General features: G+C 39.8%; 1 protein-coding gene across 1 annotated transcript in view; it reads right to left on the reverse strand.

The window, feature by feature from the left end:
• LOC138042919 (centrosomal protein of 290 kDa-like) overlaps positions 1–17,880 on the reverse strand; it is a 91,942-nt gene that overhangs the window by 51,829 nt on the left and 22,233 nt on the right. The window contains 23 exon segments of the mRNA XM_068888984.1: positions 120–383; positions 1,152–1,399; positions 1,985–2,215; positions 3,059–3,119; positions 3,356–3,469; positions 3,634–3,722; positions 4,665–4,776; positions 5,182–5,355; positions 7,382–7,612; positions 8,010–8,138; positions 8,379–8,468; positions 9,044–9,150; positions 9,591–9,633; positions 10,062–10,166; positions 10,511–10,570; positions 11,293–11,345; positions 11,688–11,766; positions 12,944–13,033; positions 14,331–14,451; positions 14,849–14,922; positions 15,527–15,719; positions 17,022–17,092; positions 17,416–17,487. Coding sequence (XP_068745085.1) covers positions 120–383; positions 1,152–1,399; positions 1,985–2,215; positions 3,059–3,119; positions 3,356–3,469; positions 3,634–3,722; positions 4,665–4,776; positions 5,182–5,355; positions 7,382–7,612; positions 8,010–8,138; positions 8,379–8,468; positions 9,044–9,150; positions 9,591–9,633; positions 10,062–10,166; positions 10,511–10,570; positions 11,293–11,345; positions 11,688–11,766; positions 12,944–13,033; positions 14,331–14,451; positions 14,849–14,922; positions 15,527–15,719; positions 17,022–17,092; positions 17,416–17,487 — 2,811 coding nt within the window.

The raw sequence follows: 17,880 nt of genomic DNA on the forward strand, positions 1-17,880 counted from the left end.
ACTCCTTTACATCGAATGCAGAATAAGTCCCAAAGGAGTGCAGCCCGCCTCTTTTAAGTCTCGTTGTGTCAGTTTCACGCTATACCAGCATAAATACGAGGTTTGCTCAAATAACTTACCTCTTCCTGTAGCCTGCTGATGGTACGATTGAGTTTTAAGTCCTGTAATCTTATTTCACCCATCTTCGTATGCCATTCAGTTACTTTAGCAGCTCCCTTGCCATCTTTCAATGTAGCCATAAGCTCTTGCAATCCGTCATGCTGAAGTTTCAGCTCGACAAGCTTGTCCTCAGCTGATTCGCGGTCACTCTTGGCTTTCCTTAATTCTTTCTGTAACGTGCCTTTGTCTTCGTGAAGCATTCGCATGGTTTCAGCAAACTTTTCCTGGGGATGAAATTGAAACTGTCAATGATGATTCGGCAACGATTCGTACGAGTGAGGGTGTAATTTTTACTCGGCTGACAGGGAAGTTAAAGGCAAAGTAATTATTAAAATATAGAAAGATAAATAAAGAAAGATATAGTGTAGGTTGGGTGCACTAATACGGTTTCCGGTCCATTGACTTTGGAAAAATCAACCACTTAATGTAAATGCTGTGTTTATAGTGGAATGAAGTATGCTATATCAAGCTACTTTACAGATTCTCCACTTGGATGACCTAAAACAAACTACTCAAAGGAATCATGAAAAAGGGAAGACCCTCAAATGAAAGGAGGCAACGAATAGGCCATTTCCGAGTTCATGTCTGCCTCTTCTTCAAAGCGAGTCTAAGTGCGAAGTTTTTGTGATGTTAATTAGTACTACTTTACATAAGAATAAAAACTAATTTTCATAACAAAAGCTTTGCACTTAGACTCGCTTTGAAGAGGAGGCAGACATGAACTCGAAAATGGCCTATTGTATGTTTCCAAATTCTGGTAAAATTGTATTCTGGAGGACAAATCAAGCCGTTGGTAAGGGAGAAAAACAGAAGACGTCATCAAACAACAAGAGAGTATCATTTTCATTGAATCTAGTTATTACTAATTCTCGCTATTTCGGACACCAAATGGTGGTCTCACGGGCATCCCCTTGAAAGAAAATTAAGCATACTTAGAAAAGAAGCTTCTCTGGATTGGTAACAATGCGAAAACAACAGTAGTTAACAGCAACCTGCTTTATTAGTGGAAGAGCCCCACTGTATTGCCTGCGTAGATCCTGGATTGTTCTTTTGAGGAACTTTGCTTTGTTTCTTGCCTCCATCTTGGCGTGGTAAAGAGCTTGTTCCTTTTCATCGATCTTCTGCTCCAGTCGTAACGCATACGCTTCTTGTCTTAACAGCTTTTGTGTTGCAGCCTCTAATTTGCGCACAGCCGTACCCTCGCTGACTTGCAGCGCAACAATGTGATGATGTAGTTTACCTTTAGAATGAATAAGATTAAACGACTTAGCACCGAAATCCTAGTTAGGGCTCTAGGGCGGTTACATATCTTTTGCAAAGGAAGAAAACTTAGTCTGACGGTGCGGGAAACGATACGAAGCAGAATAACACAAAATATGGTTTACATTTATGCCAGCTCGACATCCAGTATGTAGACTTCCTCCATCGCTGGCAAATCCTCAGATATGAGCATCCAAACAGCACAGAAAAAAGGTACCAGCGACACTTACATAAGAAGGAAATGACGGAGGAAACGGGAGAACTCGCTCCGAAGGAACGCTCACCCGTCCCTTACGTGCGCTACAATAAATGTGGAATCACGGCCTCACTGGCAGGCATTTTTAAACGTTTAGTTATTTTAGGAAGCCAGTACCCCTTAATTAATATAAGCAACTAATTTATTGTTGTGTTATCACTGGTGCATGCACAAATATAACAAAACTAAAAGGCTGACCACCTTGGGGCTATTTGTTGTCCAGTCCTTATAAATGGCATTTAACGGCATTATCAGCTTACCGCAAGTCCAACTTTTTAGAATCTCCGGGATAGCGAGAAAAATACTTACCTATAATGGTCTTGTCATCACTTTCCATCTGCATGTCATAGAGCTGTTTTCTAAGAGATGTAAGCTCCCTATCTTGGGACTCTTGCTGTGATTTAATGGCTTCCGTCTGGTGCGACGCCACATCTGCTACTTCCTTCAGCCGTGACACCTCAACCTTAAGCTTTGACTCGGATTCCTCCAAAGACTGCAGGCGTCGCGTTAAGGCAGTGTGAGTCTCCTGTGTCACAGAGTCTAAAGAAAACAGCAGAGAAACCATACCACACGTCAGATATAAAACGAACAAATTTTTGATGACTTGGTCTTGTTTTTGTCGTATCGTTATTATCAAGGATATTTCCAATAAAAACGAAATTTGACATTTCCCTCGAAAAGCCTCATAGACAAATCATAGTATTATTTATCAGAGGTATCAAACGGGGATCAATTTACAGTAGGACAGATTAATTTTACAATTTTTTGCTTGGTGGACAGAAGAAAAAAGCAGGGATAGGAATGACCTTTTCATAAAGGCTTCAATACCTCGTCATTGTAACTGCACAAAACAATTTGCATGCTTTGCACAACAAAGCAAAAAAATCTCTATAAAGACATGGTCAGTTCCAGCCTTTCTTCCCACCAGCTTCAAGCATATGTTTGACCTACCAACACTAACGTCCATTTCTCCATTGGTAAACGTTGTGACCGTTTCGTTCCCAAGTAGGTCACAGTGGACATGAACCCAAATGGTAATATAACTGTGCAAACGTCTTGCGGACGAAATTAGGGTAAGAAACGACTTGAGTGCGAAACCATCGTAGTACTCTCGAACAACTGTCCAACTGGATGGAAATGTATGAGTTACTGAGTCAAAGCATTACACAAATATATTACTGTTGCTTTAATCATGTTATACATTTATCCTGGCCACGACTTTCACATGTTCAGCTCTGTCAAAGAGGTCCGCTTCAAGGAAAAAACTGTGAGATGCCTTTCACAGTACGTAACTATTCTTTTAAATGAAACTAACTAGTAGGAGGAAAATAATAAAGCTGGATCGAGAGTAAAAAACAATAGAGAGAAGAACTTTCGACTTACTCGAGAGCTCCTCCCTTAGTTGGCGCTCAATTCGCTGAGAGTCAAGATTCACTTTGCTAATCTGATGGTTAAAATACAACATGTCAATAAGAAATAAGAAAAGTCTTCATATCCGATACGTCAAATATCGATCCAGTAGACAAGGTCGACTCGCCTTTGTCTTATTTTATTTCCTGTCTTCAAAGTTTTAGTAATATTCCACTTTAAAAGAAAAGGGGGGGTGGTGGGGGAACTTCGAAGTTAAACAAAATGTAACTACTGTGAAATCAAATTTGAAAATATATAGTATAAACCAACCTCAGCAAACTTTTGTTCAAGCTCTACATTTCTCTCCTCCAGTTGCTTTATCAGGTTCTGTAGCTGGTCATACTTCCGAGTAGCGTGGTCTGCACGCTCTCGTTCATTCAGCTCCTATAATGATTATCAGTATACAAGCACAGTAAACTCACCATTTCCAATTGAACTTTTACCTTTTGTGACTGACGGAAAGACGGAAAGATTGACTGATTGACTAACTGGCTAACAGACTGACAAACTGGATGAGTTCCTGACAAACTATGTTCTTTTCTTTGTACCTTCATTTCCAGCGTCGCAAGCTTTCTTGATATTCTATCAATCTCTTCCTGGCGCACGCTGCTGGTACCTGTCTCACCCTCTCCTCCCTCTATATACATAAAAAAAGATCAAAAGTCAGTTCAAAAGCAAAGCAGCCCAATTTCGATAGCATGACTAATTTTTTACCCCAAGGCTCTACGGAATACCTATAATTGTAATTGTAAAAAATTGATATTGCGTCTCGAGCATTCTGATTTGCTCATGAAGTCTCGGTTGTCAGCTGATTAGTGATATAATGAACAATTGCACCAAGTGGAGTTAAGACACTTGCGGTAGGAAGTGGGATTTCCAGGTATCCAAAAGTTGAACATTCAATAAAATTCAATGAACCGATTAATCCATTCGAGCTAGTTGTTTGTTTATTAGAATGGTTTAATCCATCTCACATTTTCTATGTGGACATACTCAAATCCGTTGCACAATACTTATCTCCTTTTCTATCTAGATAAAATCGTTCAAATCAAGCATAAAATTCCAAAAACCTAAGTGTAAGGAGACTACCAATTGGCCACTTAGAGCGCGATTCAGAGCTACCGAAGACCAAGCCGGAAAGTGATCAAAGCGGGAATTGGAAGCCAGAACAAAGGCAAGCAAACCAAGCACCTAAGTCATTTGACAAAACTGCCTTTTATCTCGAAAGAACTTCAGTAAATAAATGGAGCTATTCATCAGCAAGTTAACTATCAAGTTATTTCTATTCCTTAAACACAGGACAAATTTGTACGAAAAAAGTGAAATGATATAGGAAGGTATTTTTTCTGAACCACCACATGTACTGATTTCCCATCTTCACAGGTTTCTTGTTTTTCTCTACGTGTTGATTTTTCTCGTTTCCTTGTTGCATCAATCACAAGCTACGTTCTTTGGCTATGCTTGCAATGTAAAGCTAACGTATTCAACCACTGTCAGCAATTATTTTTGAGGGCGTCTCTTCAAGCGTCAAATTAACAAAAAACACATTACGATATTTGCTGGTTGCTCAATTCGTTACCTTTTGACAACAAATCATTCAGCATCTGCTCCAAGCTGTGGTTGCGTTCCTTTAATGAAGTCATTTCTTTCTTGAGCTCTGCCTCCGTTTCCTCAAGGGCCTTCTTGTCAGCCTAAAGGATGGCAAAATCAAAAATTACTACTGGTTTGAAAACAGAAACATATATAACATCGACCCTATATCTGCCCTAGCCAGGCCTGTCACTTCCCGCTGACGAGATGCCGTAAGCACGTTTGGCAAATAGCCCTTTCGAGATCCCCTGGTGCACACTTATATGGTAGTGATAACTTTTCCTTTCCCAATGACTGAACACATTTTAGGAGATGGACATGGATGATGGATTGATCGACTGACTGACTCATGAAGAAGGACGCTTAGTTCTTGCCTTTTCCCCGAAAAGTTATTTTGTTCACTGGGAATTAAGATGACCTGATTTCAATTCGATCTATAGCAAAGAAACTCCTTAAAGAACCAGCTCTTCAGCTCGTTGTTGTCTCGTTAGCGACTTTCACGTTACCTCTAAGCTGTCAACTATGGCTGATCGTGCTACCAGGCTGTTTTCCCTCTGTATGATATCGCGATATTTGGCTGTGAGTTCATTATATTGTTTGTTAGCTGCTTCAAGTTCTGATGAAGGAACACTGCCATCCAGGGCTTGTTGTAATACGCTTATTTTGTATGTTGACATTTCCTAAGTGATAACAAAGCAATGAATTCCATGATAGGAGTAAGCAAAAGCAAGAAGCAAGAAACTCTCGTAGACTAGGCTACATTACAGTCATAATTACAAGTGATTGGGGCTAAACTGTAGATCTAGATCTCACGGAGTGGAAGACCTTTACAAACATCAAAAAGTAAGACTCGCTGTGTTCCGGGGCAGGAATGCACTCCTTCAAACAAGCAAATCAACACTGATAACAACACATTTCTAACGATGGTAGTTTGTTCAGCCTTTCTCAACGACTTATAGAGCCCCTGTGGCCAAAAGATTAATTCTTGTTTTTCATTAGATTCCAAAACTATGTTAACTAAACACTAACCGACCAAAGTGTTAAGCCTTGATTTCAAAAATACACCTGTTTATTTTAACTGGAATTTTTCTATTTCATGGTTCGCCATGACTAACTTTTAGATCTTGAGAGAGCTGGATCGAGGAGAAAATGACGTCAAAGGCTCACTAGTTTAAGAATGCAATGTGTGTGTACGCCGCAGAATTAACTTGCAGCACGGGCGGTCTGGGCTTTCAGACTTTTAAACTCGCGTTTAGCATATATACCGGTGATTAAGCTGCATTCACTAGCTGAAATTTTAAGCTAGTGAGCCTTTAACGTCACTTTCCCTGGGTCCAAACATCTGAGGCCCAATCGGTCAGTTTTGAACGTGAGTAACGGCGGACCGTGATATCCAAAACTTACACTCAAAGTAAACGGCCTTTGGATAAAAATCGAAGCTCAAAATTTTGCATGTCAGATGTTAAGCAAACACACTTTCAAAATCTGAAGAAAAGAAGGAAGTGAATTTTTTTTGTCACAGGGGCACTTCAAAGCTCATTTAATTTGTCAAACTTAATCTATTAATTATTGGTAAACAAGTTTAATCCAAACTGAACTGACAACAATATTTTCTTTAAATTAAGGATGATTCTACAACACCACTCGATGATCGGACCATAACTAGTAAACTTCATAGCCTTTGTATCGTAATGATAGGCAAACGCAAGATCCGAGATCATTCAAGTAGAGTTAACGGTAAATCCCAGGTTATTTCAGTTGTGACTAAATCGCATAGGTTGTCATGGTAAATTTACCTGGTTTAGCTATAAGGCTTTCTTTATAGTGGAAGTACACTTAGCTATCAAGGTAGTTTACAGGCACTCCACTGTTAACAAGGTGAAAGTAACTATTCACACTTAAGAGAAACATTATTAAGAACCCCAACTGGCGGGAGGCAACCAGTTGGCTACTTACAAAGCGTGGTGGAGTTGAATCAGGGGCAACCGGAAACAAATCCAAGCCAGAGGTTAGAACGTGATTTGAACTTGGAGCAGCCGCATGAAAACCCAACGCCCTAACCACTGGACCACACTGCCTCCTCGACTTTGCAAGTATTCTTGTTTCGAATTACGTGGCCCCGAAAAAGTCGGTGGTTCGAGGTACAGCTTCTTTTCCCTATGACTTGGCAGCCTTAGACAGTTTTTTTTTTCAGTTTTTCACTGAGAAAAAAGACGCGATGGATTCGCAATCCATTAAAGTTGAATCACACGGTGAGGGCCGAGAATAAAAAAAAGGCAAAAAGAGGCTCCCTGCATCTCCTTACAGCACTTAGGGAGCTCTGCTACGGCCATACGATCGCGAATTGGCCGTAGTTTGAGCAAGCTTTTCTGTTCTGTCATATCTTCACAAGACATACATGTATAAGAATATATTCCGCAGAGACTTCTGTTCCAAATAATCCCTCTTTGTTAGTAAAATAACCGGAAAGGACAACTTAGTATTCCAGACCGAAAGAAAGAATGGCGAACAATTGAAGACTTTGTCGTATTTGCAACAGATTGTTATTTGGGACTGTTCCACACGAACGAGACCCGCTTATTGTGTGGTCTTTCATTATAGGCAATTACGAACTCTTAAAAATTAATCATGGTTGGTCTCTCAATACATGCACATGTACAACATAACGGCAAGATTTACAAGCAATAGAAAGCAAAAATTGTATACTTTGTGCCTGTGCAAGTAACCCAATCGCTCCGAAATTGCTGTTTCCATAGCAACAACATCGTTTCTGTACTTCTTGTTTTCCTTTCTAAGGGCTGCCTCGACTTCCTGCATGGCAGTGTACCTCCGGGACAGAGACTTCTCGTTAACTCTTAGAACTGTTATTTTTCTCGTCATCTCACCCAACCTCTTCTTCTGCTTGTCGTCATCTTTATCAAGCGTATCGAGTAATCTCTGCAGACAAAAAGGAAGGAAATTAATTTTCTTTATGGCGGGCATCGAACAACAAGACGCATACAAAGGCTTCGTATTCATATCTTGTACAGACCTACAAGGAGGGAGATAAGCCACTGTGCGTGCACGAAAACCTCCGTCGATCGTCAAAAGTAACATCCTTTGGCAGTATCGTAAAAAGCACCTCATCAAAAGGTTTCCGTTTCTATGGGTAACCCAAAATAGCTGAGTTAATCGGCTCGCCCCTTTCGACGATAAAGAACCGAAATGCACGACAATACATAATACAACATTAAACTCTACACTCTATAAATTTTTAAATGAATCAATTTATGGAAACCCATCGGAAACTCTGCATAGGACTAAGAAATACCCAAATTACGAATGATTTCTATACCTCAAACTCCAGCAGCCTGATCTTATCATGTTCCCTTGCCAACTCTGTTGAAGCCTTCTCTTCTTCGATCGCTTTTCTTGCCTCATCCCATTTCTCTTTTTCTCTCAAGTACTCAGCGTATAAAAGGCCCTTAAAGAAAAAAAAATGGCGCAAAAATTCCTCCTTAATTATTTTCAAACTCTCTAGGCCATTTAGTTTTCTTAGTCAACCGGGGAAGAAACGAAACGAAACGAAACAAAACTGATGAGTACTGCGAGAGAGAAAGCCAATACATTGACCCAGGAAAAAGCCAATTACAATCCGAGGTCGATAAGGGCTTCTTTCACAAGATAATGTAAAATATAACAAGCCGAAAAAATCCTTCATTACCTTTTGGTGAAGAATGACGGAAAACTTTCGTTTGAACAAGTCAAGGTCCTTTTCCATTTTCTCGAGCAATTGTTCCTTGAGGGATAATTCCTTCAAAACACAAGGGAAAAGTTTTCCATTAGACAGTAGATTTTTTAAAGTGATGAGGCTAGTAGCGCTGAGTTGAAAACGGAAACAGCAAGTACAATTTTCTTGTTTTCACTCACGGTATCTATCTACACTATCACTCACGGTATCTATCTACACTATCACTCAGGTGACAGTCAGTACGTGTTGGAGGGCGTGGTTGGCGCAGTTGTGAGAGCAGTCGCCTCCCACCAATCTCTACCAGTTTCGATTTCCTGACTCGTCCTTATAGGTGAGTTGAGTTTGTTGGTTCTCCAGTCTGCACCGTGAGGTTTTCCTCCCTCATCAAAAACCAAAATTACTAATCAGATGTGATGCGATGTTATCTTATTCGACTCCATATTGTTACTTTAATAAATCAGATAGCATTCAGCAGGATTCGTAATGGTATACTAGCGGCTTTCTGTTCAAGGAAAAGATGTCTAAAAGATGGACAGGCGAGAGTAAAGCCTCACTCCAGTTAATAGTGTTAGACGTTTGACAAGAGCATGGAAGTCAGCGAAAAAAAAAACAAAAACTACTCGTCTGTGACGTCCCACCTGAAGAACCTGAACAAGATGCTCATTAAGGCTTGCAATAATTTCCGTGGATGATGGTGTCATTCCTTGTGGCAGTGGCATGGGCTGTAACTTCACCACTCCCTCGCCTAATAGAGAATTATCAAATAATTAGGAAAGTACGCGCACTCTCATTGGTAAATAGCTGTGTTAAGATGAAAGCATGGAAACACGGCTGTGACATCACACGAATTTTGATTGGTTAGGTGTTGTCAGACGCGAGTTTTGAATGGCTGGTAAGAAATAGGAGCATGTATCAAGAAAATCTGTTTCAATCAAAAAGTGAAAAAAAAAGCATTTCCTTCTTTGCCGAATTATCTTTCTCGACAGCTGTGCAAACCCGAGACGCGTAACTGTCTCGAATTCTTCCAACTCCCCCTTGTGTTTAGATAAGGCTATGGAAACACGGAAAACGTCCTCTATTGCTTAAGTGGAATTAGATCACAGTGTACGATTGTGGTTCTTTAAATATAACATTTTGGGAATATAAAATGTCTGTGCTGAATGTGTGCTACAGAACTGATCTTACCGATCTCTTTCAAGACTAGTACTTCTTTCTCAAGATCCTCAATCTATCATTCACAGAACAAAGGGTTAGACAACAAATTTCCTTGAAACGTTAATTGTTTCCATTAAAACAACCCAACTTCGCTTCCACCAACACTACAAAGATTATTAGAAGCTCTGAAACGTTGGCCTAGCATCTGGGGCTATTTAAACCAAATTTCCATGGGCAAAGGAGATTCAAAAACAAAAAAGCCCTTCCCAAAGCATATAACTGACAGATTTATGTTCAAGACTATAACAATAAAACCAGGCCCAAGTGCAAATAAGCCAATAATATTGACTTTGTCTGTTGAGTGGTCCGATAATCCATGTTGATAGATAAACTCATTGAAATTTCCGATATTGAAATACTGGAAGTTTGATTTATGTTCGATTCCTAATTCGGGATTTCCGAAACTCTTTGCGGAAAGTAAAGCACCACTGAATACTGCACCTTGGTGTTTTTCCTCTCCACTTGCATAATTGCTTTGGCTGTTTCTTCTCTGGCATTATGCAGCTCATGACGAAGCTCCTCGTTTCTTCCGCTTAGATGTTCGATCTGCAAGAGATTTGACGGATTAGTCCAATCCGAAAGATAGAGACTCGTTATTTTCCACAAAGCCAGGCGATTTAATTTAGTTGTGTGTACGTACATCCCTAACGTTGCTAATCCCGTAAACTTTCGGATTTTAAGGAATAGCATCCACACACACTGAAAAAACGTCTCAAATTGTCCCCTCGCTTTCCACACTACCATCCACTCCCGCATCTTTCCACTAATATTTATTTACTTCTGTTTTCTTTCAGCTTTTGAAAGAAATACGACAAACAATATAGTTGTTTACCTGTCTAAGAGGTACATTGGCTCTATTTCCTTTCATTCATTACTGTGTACGTGTATACCTGAGCTTTTAATTGCAGTGTTGTATCGTACTGGCCAATCGCATTTCTAGATTCAATCATCTAGGAAGAAAGAGTAAAGGTAAATCATAAAAGAGTTCCATCAGCTGACAAAGATTGCCCTCTCCCTGTTAAAACAGTAGGGGTACCATTTGCTCTGTGACTCTTAAGGTGGCTGGAACCAGTTTTCGAAAACTTTAACCCAATGACTCCTGGGGGTTCCCCATTGACGAGTAAAATCGTCTGGCGTTAGACAGAGTAAAATACTCTGGCGTTCGACAGAATAAAATATTAAGTCTGGCCGGTTTAGGCCGGTTCAAGTTTCAAAGGGATAACTTATTAATAGGACACAGTTTTTCAGAAAGTGATTAAGGTAGCTCTAAATTGAATTTAAAACTTTACCGATAGGAGGGGGAGTTGGAGGGGGGACCTCCTACGGACGTTCAAACAATTCTTGTCCAAGAAAGTTAGAAAGTACTGTCATTTACAGATGTCCTTAGGAAAAAAGAGCACTTGTTCACCAAGGGTTTGAAATCACGACCTCCCACACCAAATTCCAGTGCTCATGTAAAGATAGAATGTACCATGTCAAGGCTGTTGCCTAACAGGAGCCCGGTAGCCTGGGGCTCCCAAAGAATAGCTCTGGGCGCCTTAACTTTTGACAGCAACACCTTTCACTTCATATGTTGGGCTCCTAAGTTCTCAGCGTTTAGCTCTGAGGGCCCCTTTAAAATTTTCTTAGGGAGCAGCCTTGCATGTGATTAACCTAAAGAATAAAAACTTACAGCCATCAGTTTTTCCAAGGCTGGAACTTGAACTAGTTTGTTGCCTTCTCCACCTGGAAACAAAAAAGGTATAATGACGTTTTACAACAGACAAACTGAATCCTTCATCCCATAAATCCATTATTCGTTCTGTTGAGGTGATAATGCTCAAAACGCAAGCTTTGGAAACTGTGCATTGCTCCACACTCAGCTCCACGTATATCATCTTTGAAGCTAGTAAAACTAAATTTAGTCAAATTACCACGGAACGATTGTTTCCAGTTAAACTTCTCCACAAGTTAACAAGAAAAGAGAAAATGAAAAAAAAGGGAGCTTCGTCACCGGTCAAAACTCAAACCAGGTATTTTTTGTTAACTATGACCTATACTATCATAAATTTTCATTCTTTAACATACCTTGCTGGGAATGCTCCCTCAGCTGCGCTAGGATCTCTCTCATTCCAACTTCGAGCTGTTTGTTCTCATCTTTGAGCTCCTAGTCAAAGATAAACAAAAACCAGGGGCGTTAAAATAAACTATATTTTTGAATACGTTTACGCCCTCTGACATTTTTGAGACTTTCACTTAACGAACGCAAAACTGTTGAGATGGTGGAAGAATTCCAATCTTAATTGGCGCCTCATAGAATCCTGGGAACAAATCCTAATGTAACGATAACATATGAATCTACAATATACATGTGAACAAAAAAGAACTGGTTTTAGATTCGACTCTCCTAACATACCTTTCATGTGGCTCTCTCGAGCTGAGCATGCCTTAGAGCAGGAGCATTCAAGAATAATTCAAACAAGTAAAGGCGTTGGTGCACTTAAAGGAGCTGTGTCAAGGCAGTGCTATTGATTTTGTTTAGTTTTACCAATTACTCGCCCCTTCTCGCTATGCAACTTAACTTTAACCCAGAAATTACTTTTCAACAACACAACTCATAGCTTCGAGACAAAAAATGTCTGTCGTGCATACACACTAAACAACACAGATATATTTCGAAAACATTTTAGGAGGAACAGTATTAAAAAACCCAAATTGTAATCCATTTTTATTTTCTTCAATTTTGCTCATCCGTTGTCTTCTCTTGCATTTGCTGTTTCATTCAAACCTTCCTTCAATGTTTTAAATAAATATTTTTAAGTTTCACTTGATTTGGTTTTCAGTGCCAGTCGCCAAATTTGGCTACATTTCGTGATCCAGCCCTTTATTTAGGCCATGTCGTCTTTTTTATTATATATAGACAGGAATGTTTTACTGGAAAATACACCACTCATAAAATTTATACGAGCTACATCCGTGACACGATTGGCGTAATTTCCATATTCTCACCATTGAGGATATTTATGACGTCATTTCCCGCCTTTGCATGGTTGTTTTGTGCAAACAGTCAGTGAAAAATGGCAAGCGATAGATTCGTGAAGTTCTCTCAAGCTAACGTAAAATCCTTCTCTAAGAAACAAGAAAATGCTAACACGAAGAATAAAACTTCATGCAATTTAAAATTATTCAAGGAGTTCCTTGAAGTGAAGAAGAAATGCGAAAATTGAAGAAATTCATGCCACCGAGCTGCATAGATATTGCTCTTGCCACTCGAACATAAAATTGATATCTTCTCGCCACCGTGTAATATCCTTTATTTATTACATGACGTGAATTACGCTTACTTTGTTTTCCGATTCAACTTTCTTCATGTTTGACCTGTATTTTTCTATTTGTTGCTCGTTTTTCTCCACCTCTCCTTCAAGCCTCTTGTTCTGCAAAACGCAAAACGATGATCAACAGCAAAAACAGATTAAAAGTAAAAGATACAGAATTCTACCTCTTTACAAACAAAATGACAAACTGAGCAGCTTCACCTTGTAGACAGGGTCTTCACAACGGGTAGTGAAATTAACTTTGATCCCTTAGATCACAACACAGCACAGGAATGCCGTGGCATACTCTTTGTGAAAAGTGCGCGGCTTGAAAAGACTTATTTTTCGATGTTGCCTCGTGGTTACTCGGAAAAATTCTGAGTACTCCTTTGCAATAGTCGAACCTACGACCTTCCGATTTCCGGTTCGACTCCTGCAAAATATGCACTCGGGGTATCCCTAAGTCAAAATCGAAAAATAGATCTCTTAATTAATTTGATTCAGCGGGGTTAACATGTAACACATCTTTCAGTATAGTAAGTGAGCAACGAAACATCTCGAGTCTCGCCCAACCTCTCCCTGCAGCAGGAAAGGAAGAAAGTTGAGTTCCGTGTGCCTTTCTAAGAAACACGATTTCAGTGTTTACCGTTTGATGCAATCAAAGGATCTGCAAATAAAGCGGCCTATGGATGGAATATAAAAGTGTCCGCAGCGATTATATCACGATATCGTTGATGCCAAGTTTTGATATAACTGTTCCAACCAAAGCCCTCATGGCTGCCAAAACAAAGGGTTCTTTTGAACCAGTGACTGGCCCCTTTGATTAACAAAAAGAATGTTTGTAAACAAATGTCACTACTTTTGAGATGGTTTAAAGTACTATTACAGTGTAGAGCTGAGCAATGAAACCCCTGCTATAAAAGTTGAGGAACCTTGAGCCTACCTTCAAAAATCCTGTTGTGCAGGCATGTTCCTCAAATAAGCAAGTTGGCGTTGCTCTCCGCTGAACCTCAAGGAACTGTTACGCTTTTTGTGCATTACACATACTTGTTATGTGTATCATTACAATGACTCGATCTTCGCATGATTGAGCATACATGAACTGCAACTATTTATACAACGGAACATACCAATGCTTTGTGGGAGGCGCGGTGGCCTCATGGTTAGTGCGCTCGACTCCGGATCCTTCTCCGGGTTTGGTCCTGGCCGGGAACATTGTGTTGTGTTCTTGGGCAAGACACTACTCTCACGGTGCCTCTCTCCGCCCAGGGGTATAAATGGGTACCGGCGAATTTCATGCTGGGGGTAGCCCTGTGATGGACTAATATCCCACCCAGGGGGAAGTAGAAATACTCCTAGTCGCTTCATGCTACGGAAACCGGGGATAGGCTGACTCGTAAGCAGACTTTTTACATACCAATGCTATGGTTGTATCGCTGTCCGAAACAACTACTCGAGGCAATCTTCTGGGTGAAGACTCAACGTCCTCCCCTTCTGTCATGATCAAGTCTTCAGCAGTAATTCCTAACTCAACAGCTCTGAAGGAAAAACAAAAGCATCGTTTTGAACGTTACACTAAAGAACCAACGAACTAAACCCTCATAAAATCAACATATGACAAATAGCCATACGTAGCGCTTTCACCACGCCACGAACCCTTCTTCTTTTAAAAGCGACCAGGGGCCCGTTTCTGGAAAGTCCCGAAACTTTACGGGCCATTTTCGGGTGTCACAATTCCCTTTGTATTTCAAGAAAGGAGAGGATTTAAGTCGTCAAACTTCATAGACGTGTTTCTTTTAGTCACCTTGAAAACACGTTAAAAGATCGGCTTTCCAAAACAAGCGGTTAGCAATTTCACAAATGGCTTTTGCGGCCCGAAAATGTTTCGGTACTTTCGAGAAACGGGCCCCAGACGTCTAAGAAAACTAATCTCACCTGGCTCCCCTATGCAGCGCTTGTTTCCGAAGTTGTCTTTTCAGTTGCAGCCGTTCTTCTTCCAATCTTTCAACCTAAAAATGGCACTTACATTGTTACATTGAATTTTTTGGGTGTTTTTTCAGAGACAATTGCTAATTGAAATTGTCCAGATAGAGCGAGATTCAATTGAGTGTCGTAAAACCAAAACCAAAGTATAAATTACTTTGGCCAATCAAAAAGGACGGAGACAATTCAGTAAACCAATCAAAACTCGAAGTAATTACACGTATCCGACACAAAGCGCGGGAAAATGTGCACGCGCGAGCCACGATTGGTTTTGGTTTCAGTTCCGGTTGGTTGAAAAAGTGGCGGGACAACTTTGAACCAATCACTGAGTGAAGTAATCATAAACCAAAACAATTTGCTAATTACTTTCGACACTCAATTGAAAACCACTCTAAGTCCGAGGATCACTACTATCTTTTGTCTGTAACCCGCACTTCAAATATACACTTATTTATTCGTTTCAACTTTCGTTGTCGTTTCTTTTTGTAAAATGAAAGTTTGGTTTGATCAAACGAGTTGACAAAGAAAAAATAAACAACCGTAACAAAGAATAGTGAGCAGACATTTCGGGCGTTAACCTTTTCACCTGAGCATGCAGTGATAATGTTTTTAGAACAAGATTTTCTCTACCTCTTTATTGAGTGCTCTGTTTAAGGCTACTGCTTGCTCAGCCTTAACTTTCTTCTTGTGGCGGACAACTTCAATATCCAGTTTCTCCTTTGGATCCATTCCTAATCGTTCTCGTAGCTCTTCATTCTCCATCTCTGCATCGTTTACTTCGATCTCCAAATTGTTTACTTGACTCGTTAAATCTTCTATATTCCTGAAAATTAGTAACAACCCGGTAAATTTCACAATTCATGTGCTAGCAAGAATTAACCTTGCCGACTGTAACTAAGAACACTGCCATCCAAATGAATGATGCGAACCCCTCATGCCTGTTACTAAATGACTTTCACTTCTCCTTAGAAATTGTCAAGCACTGAAAGCCTCACTTCAAGATCCTAACAAGGATCCAATAGTCCGTAGTACAAGCTAAGTCATTCAAAATGTCATCTATTTCTAAAAGGATGACTGAGTCTTTGAAGATGCGATTTCCCCAACTCCTGTATCTTACGGCTTCAGGTTTGTTTTCTCCACTTAAATTTATGGCCCGAGAGCAAACAAAATGAACTAAAACAAGCGGACGATAACTTGCAGCACGGACGGAGAATTCAAAACCAGGTCAGTAAGTGGTGTATGTGTCGTGGTCCTACTTTTTCCCCATGGATTAACTTTTTCAGGTTACAGTAAAAACCCGCATACAAGAACCAAGAATTTTCGAGGTCAGGCTGAATGGGTTTTTACAGTTTAGGGTAGTTTATCACAATTCAGGGTGATTAGGTTCTTCTTAGGTTCTTATTTTTCAGAGGTTGTCGTAGTGTAATCATTGGCAGAAATTCTGTACTACAAATACAGAATGGCTGAGCACTTGTATTTTCAACAACAAAAATGCTCGCCTTGTTTGCACTGTTAGTAGCTTTATGGATAACACATTTATGGTGAAAATTCAAACAAATGTAAATCAAAGAAAAGATATCACAATAATTCTTTGTCAAAATTTTCTGACACGATTAAAATCCAGAATTTTTTTCATCAAATTTGCATACTGTAAGAAGCTATTTTTCTTTGCCAGGCTGAACAGGTTCTTATATTTTTGGGTATTTCAATGCCGATTTTCAGCCTGTAGGTTCTTATATGCGGGGTTTTACTGCAGTTCAATTTTGATTTTTCCTTTGTTTTAGATTGTGAGAATAAACAATAGACCAAAAAAAGTCAAAATTGAACTGGTTTGAAAAAAAAAAAAAACGTTTCAAACCAAGAAGGAACTTGAACCACAGCATAAACACGAGTAGTTGCACAAGCCAGTACATTGATTGAAGACCAGTGAAATGTAATCTCTGTGCAAGCATCATACTCCGTTCTCTCCACAAAACAGATGCACCAAGTCTTGAAGCCTCATAACACCCTCCCGGCTTCTTGGAGGGGAGCTCAAAAGAATTCAAATGAGGATACATCACTGGTGAATTGAACCAGAAATGCTCTCCCAGTCTTCTCTAAATACCAATATATGGCAACGTCTTACTGATCTCTGATGCGTATTTGAGCCTTGCAGTCCTTGATTTCTTGTACTGCTTCACTCAAACCGTATTCTCCCTGTAATAAAAAAATGACCTTAAATAAAACGACTGTGTAAATCACATATATACCCGTGAGCTGTTTTCACAGAAAAGAAACAAACGTTTTCATTGGTGTACTGCCAAGTTATATCAAAAGAAGAACTTATTTTTGAGGAGCGAGTATTCTACAGGAAGGCAAATGTCACTTTGGCTGGAACCAGGAGGTCTATGATCTATGATAACTTCAACTTCGTTGCAAAATAGAAAAAGAGAAATCGTTATCATATCACCCTCAAAATTCGGTAGCACGATAGCCTGTGGGACATTAACAACCGAGCAAGGCTTTAACGATGTTCTTACCCTTTCATATTGCATCATTCGTGCCAACAAATCATTCAATTGCTTGTCTTTTGCAGCTGCCGCCTCCTCTGCCTATGTTCAACAAAGGACGAATACAAGTTACTTTACACAGCGCCGGCGCACTACCTGCTTGAATGCCGATCAACACAATCGCTTTTCCCCCTAAACTTGGAAAGCATAAATCAGGCTGTGGCTTTCAGTCGGTAGTGCTCTTCAAACTTTTAAATAGTCTAAAATGTTCGCAGTTGTATAAAAGGGCTAATTCTAAAAAAAGATAATACTTGCGATTTGAGTAGACAAACTTCCTTCGAATCAAAATTGACGAGATTTTAATCAAGTGTGGCCGAAAGACGCTAAGAACTGATTTCAGTAAAGTTCAACTACTCTTCAAACAAAACACTATTTTTATCATTTTAGTACAACCGTGACAAAAAAAAAATGTCGAAACGATCGTGTTTAAGCCTG

This window comes from Montipora capricornis, chromosome 3 (assembly GCF_036669925.1).
Source record: "Montipora capricornis isolate CH-2021 chromosome 3, ASM3666992v2, whole genome shotgun sequence".
Lineage (NCBI taxonomy): Eukaryota > Metazoa > Cnidaria > Anthozoa > Scleractinia > Acroporidae > Montipora > Montipora capricornis.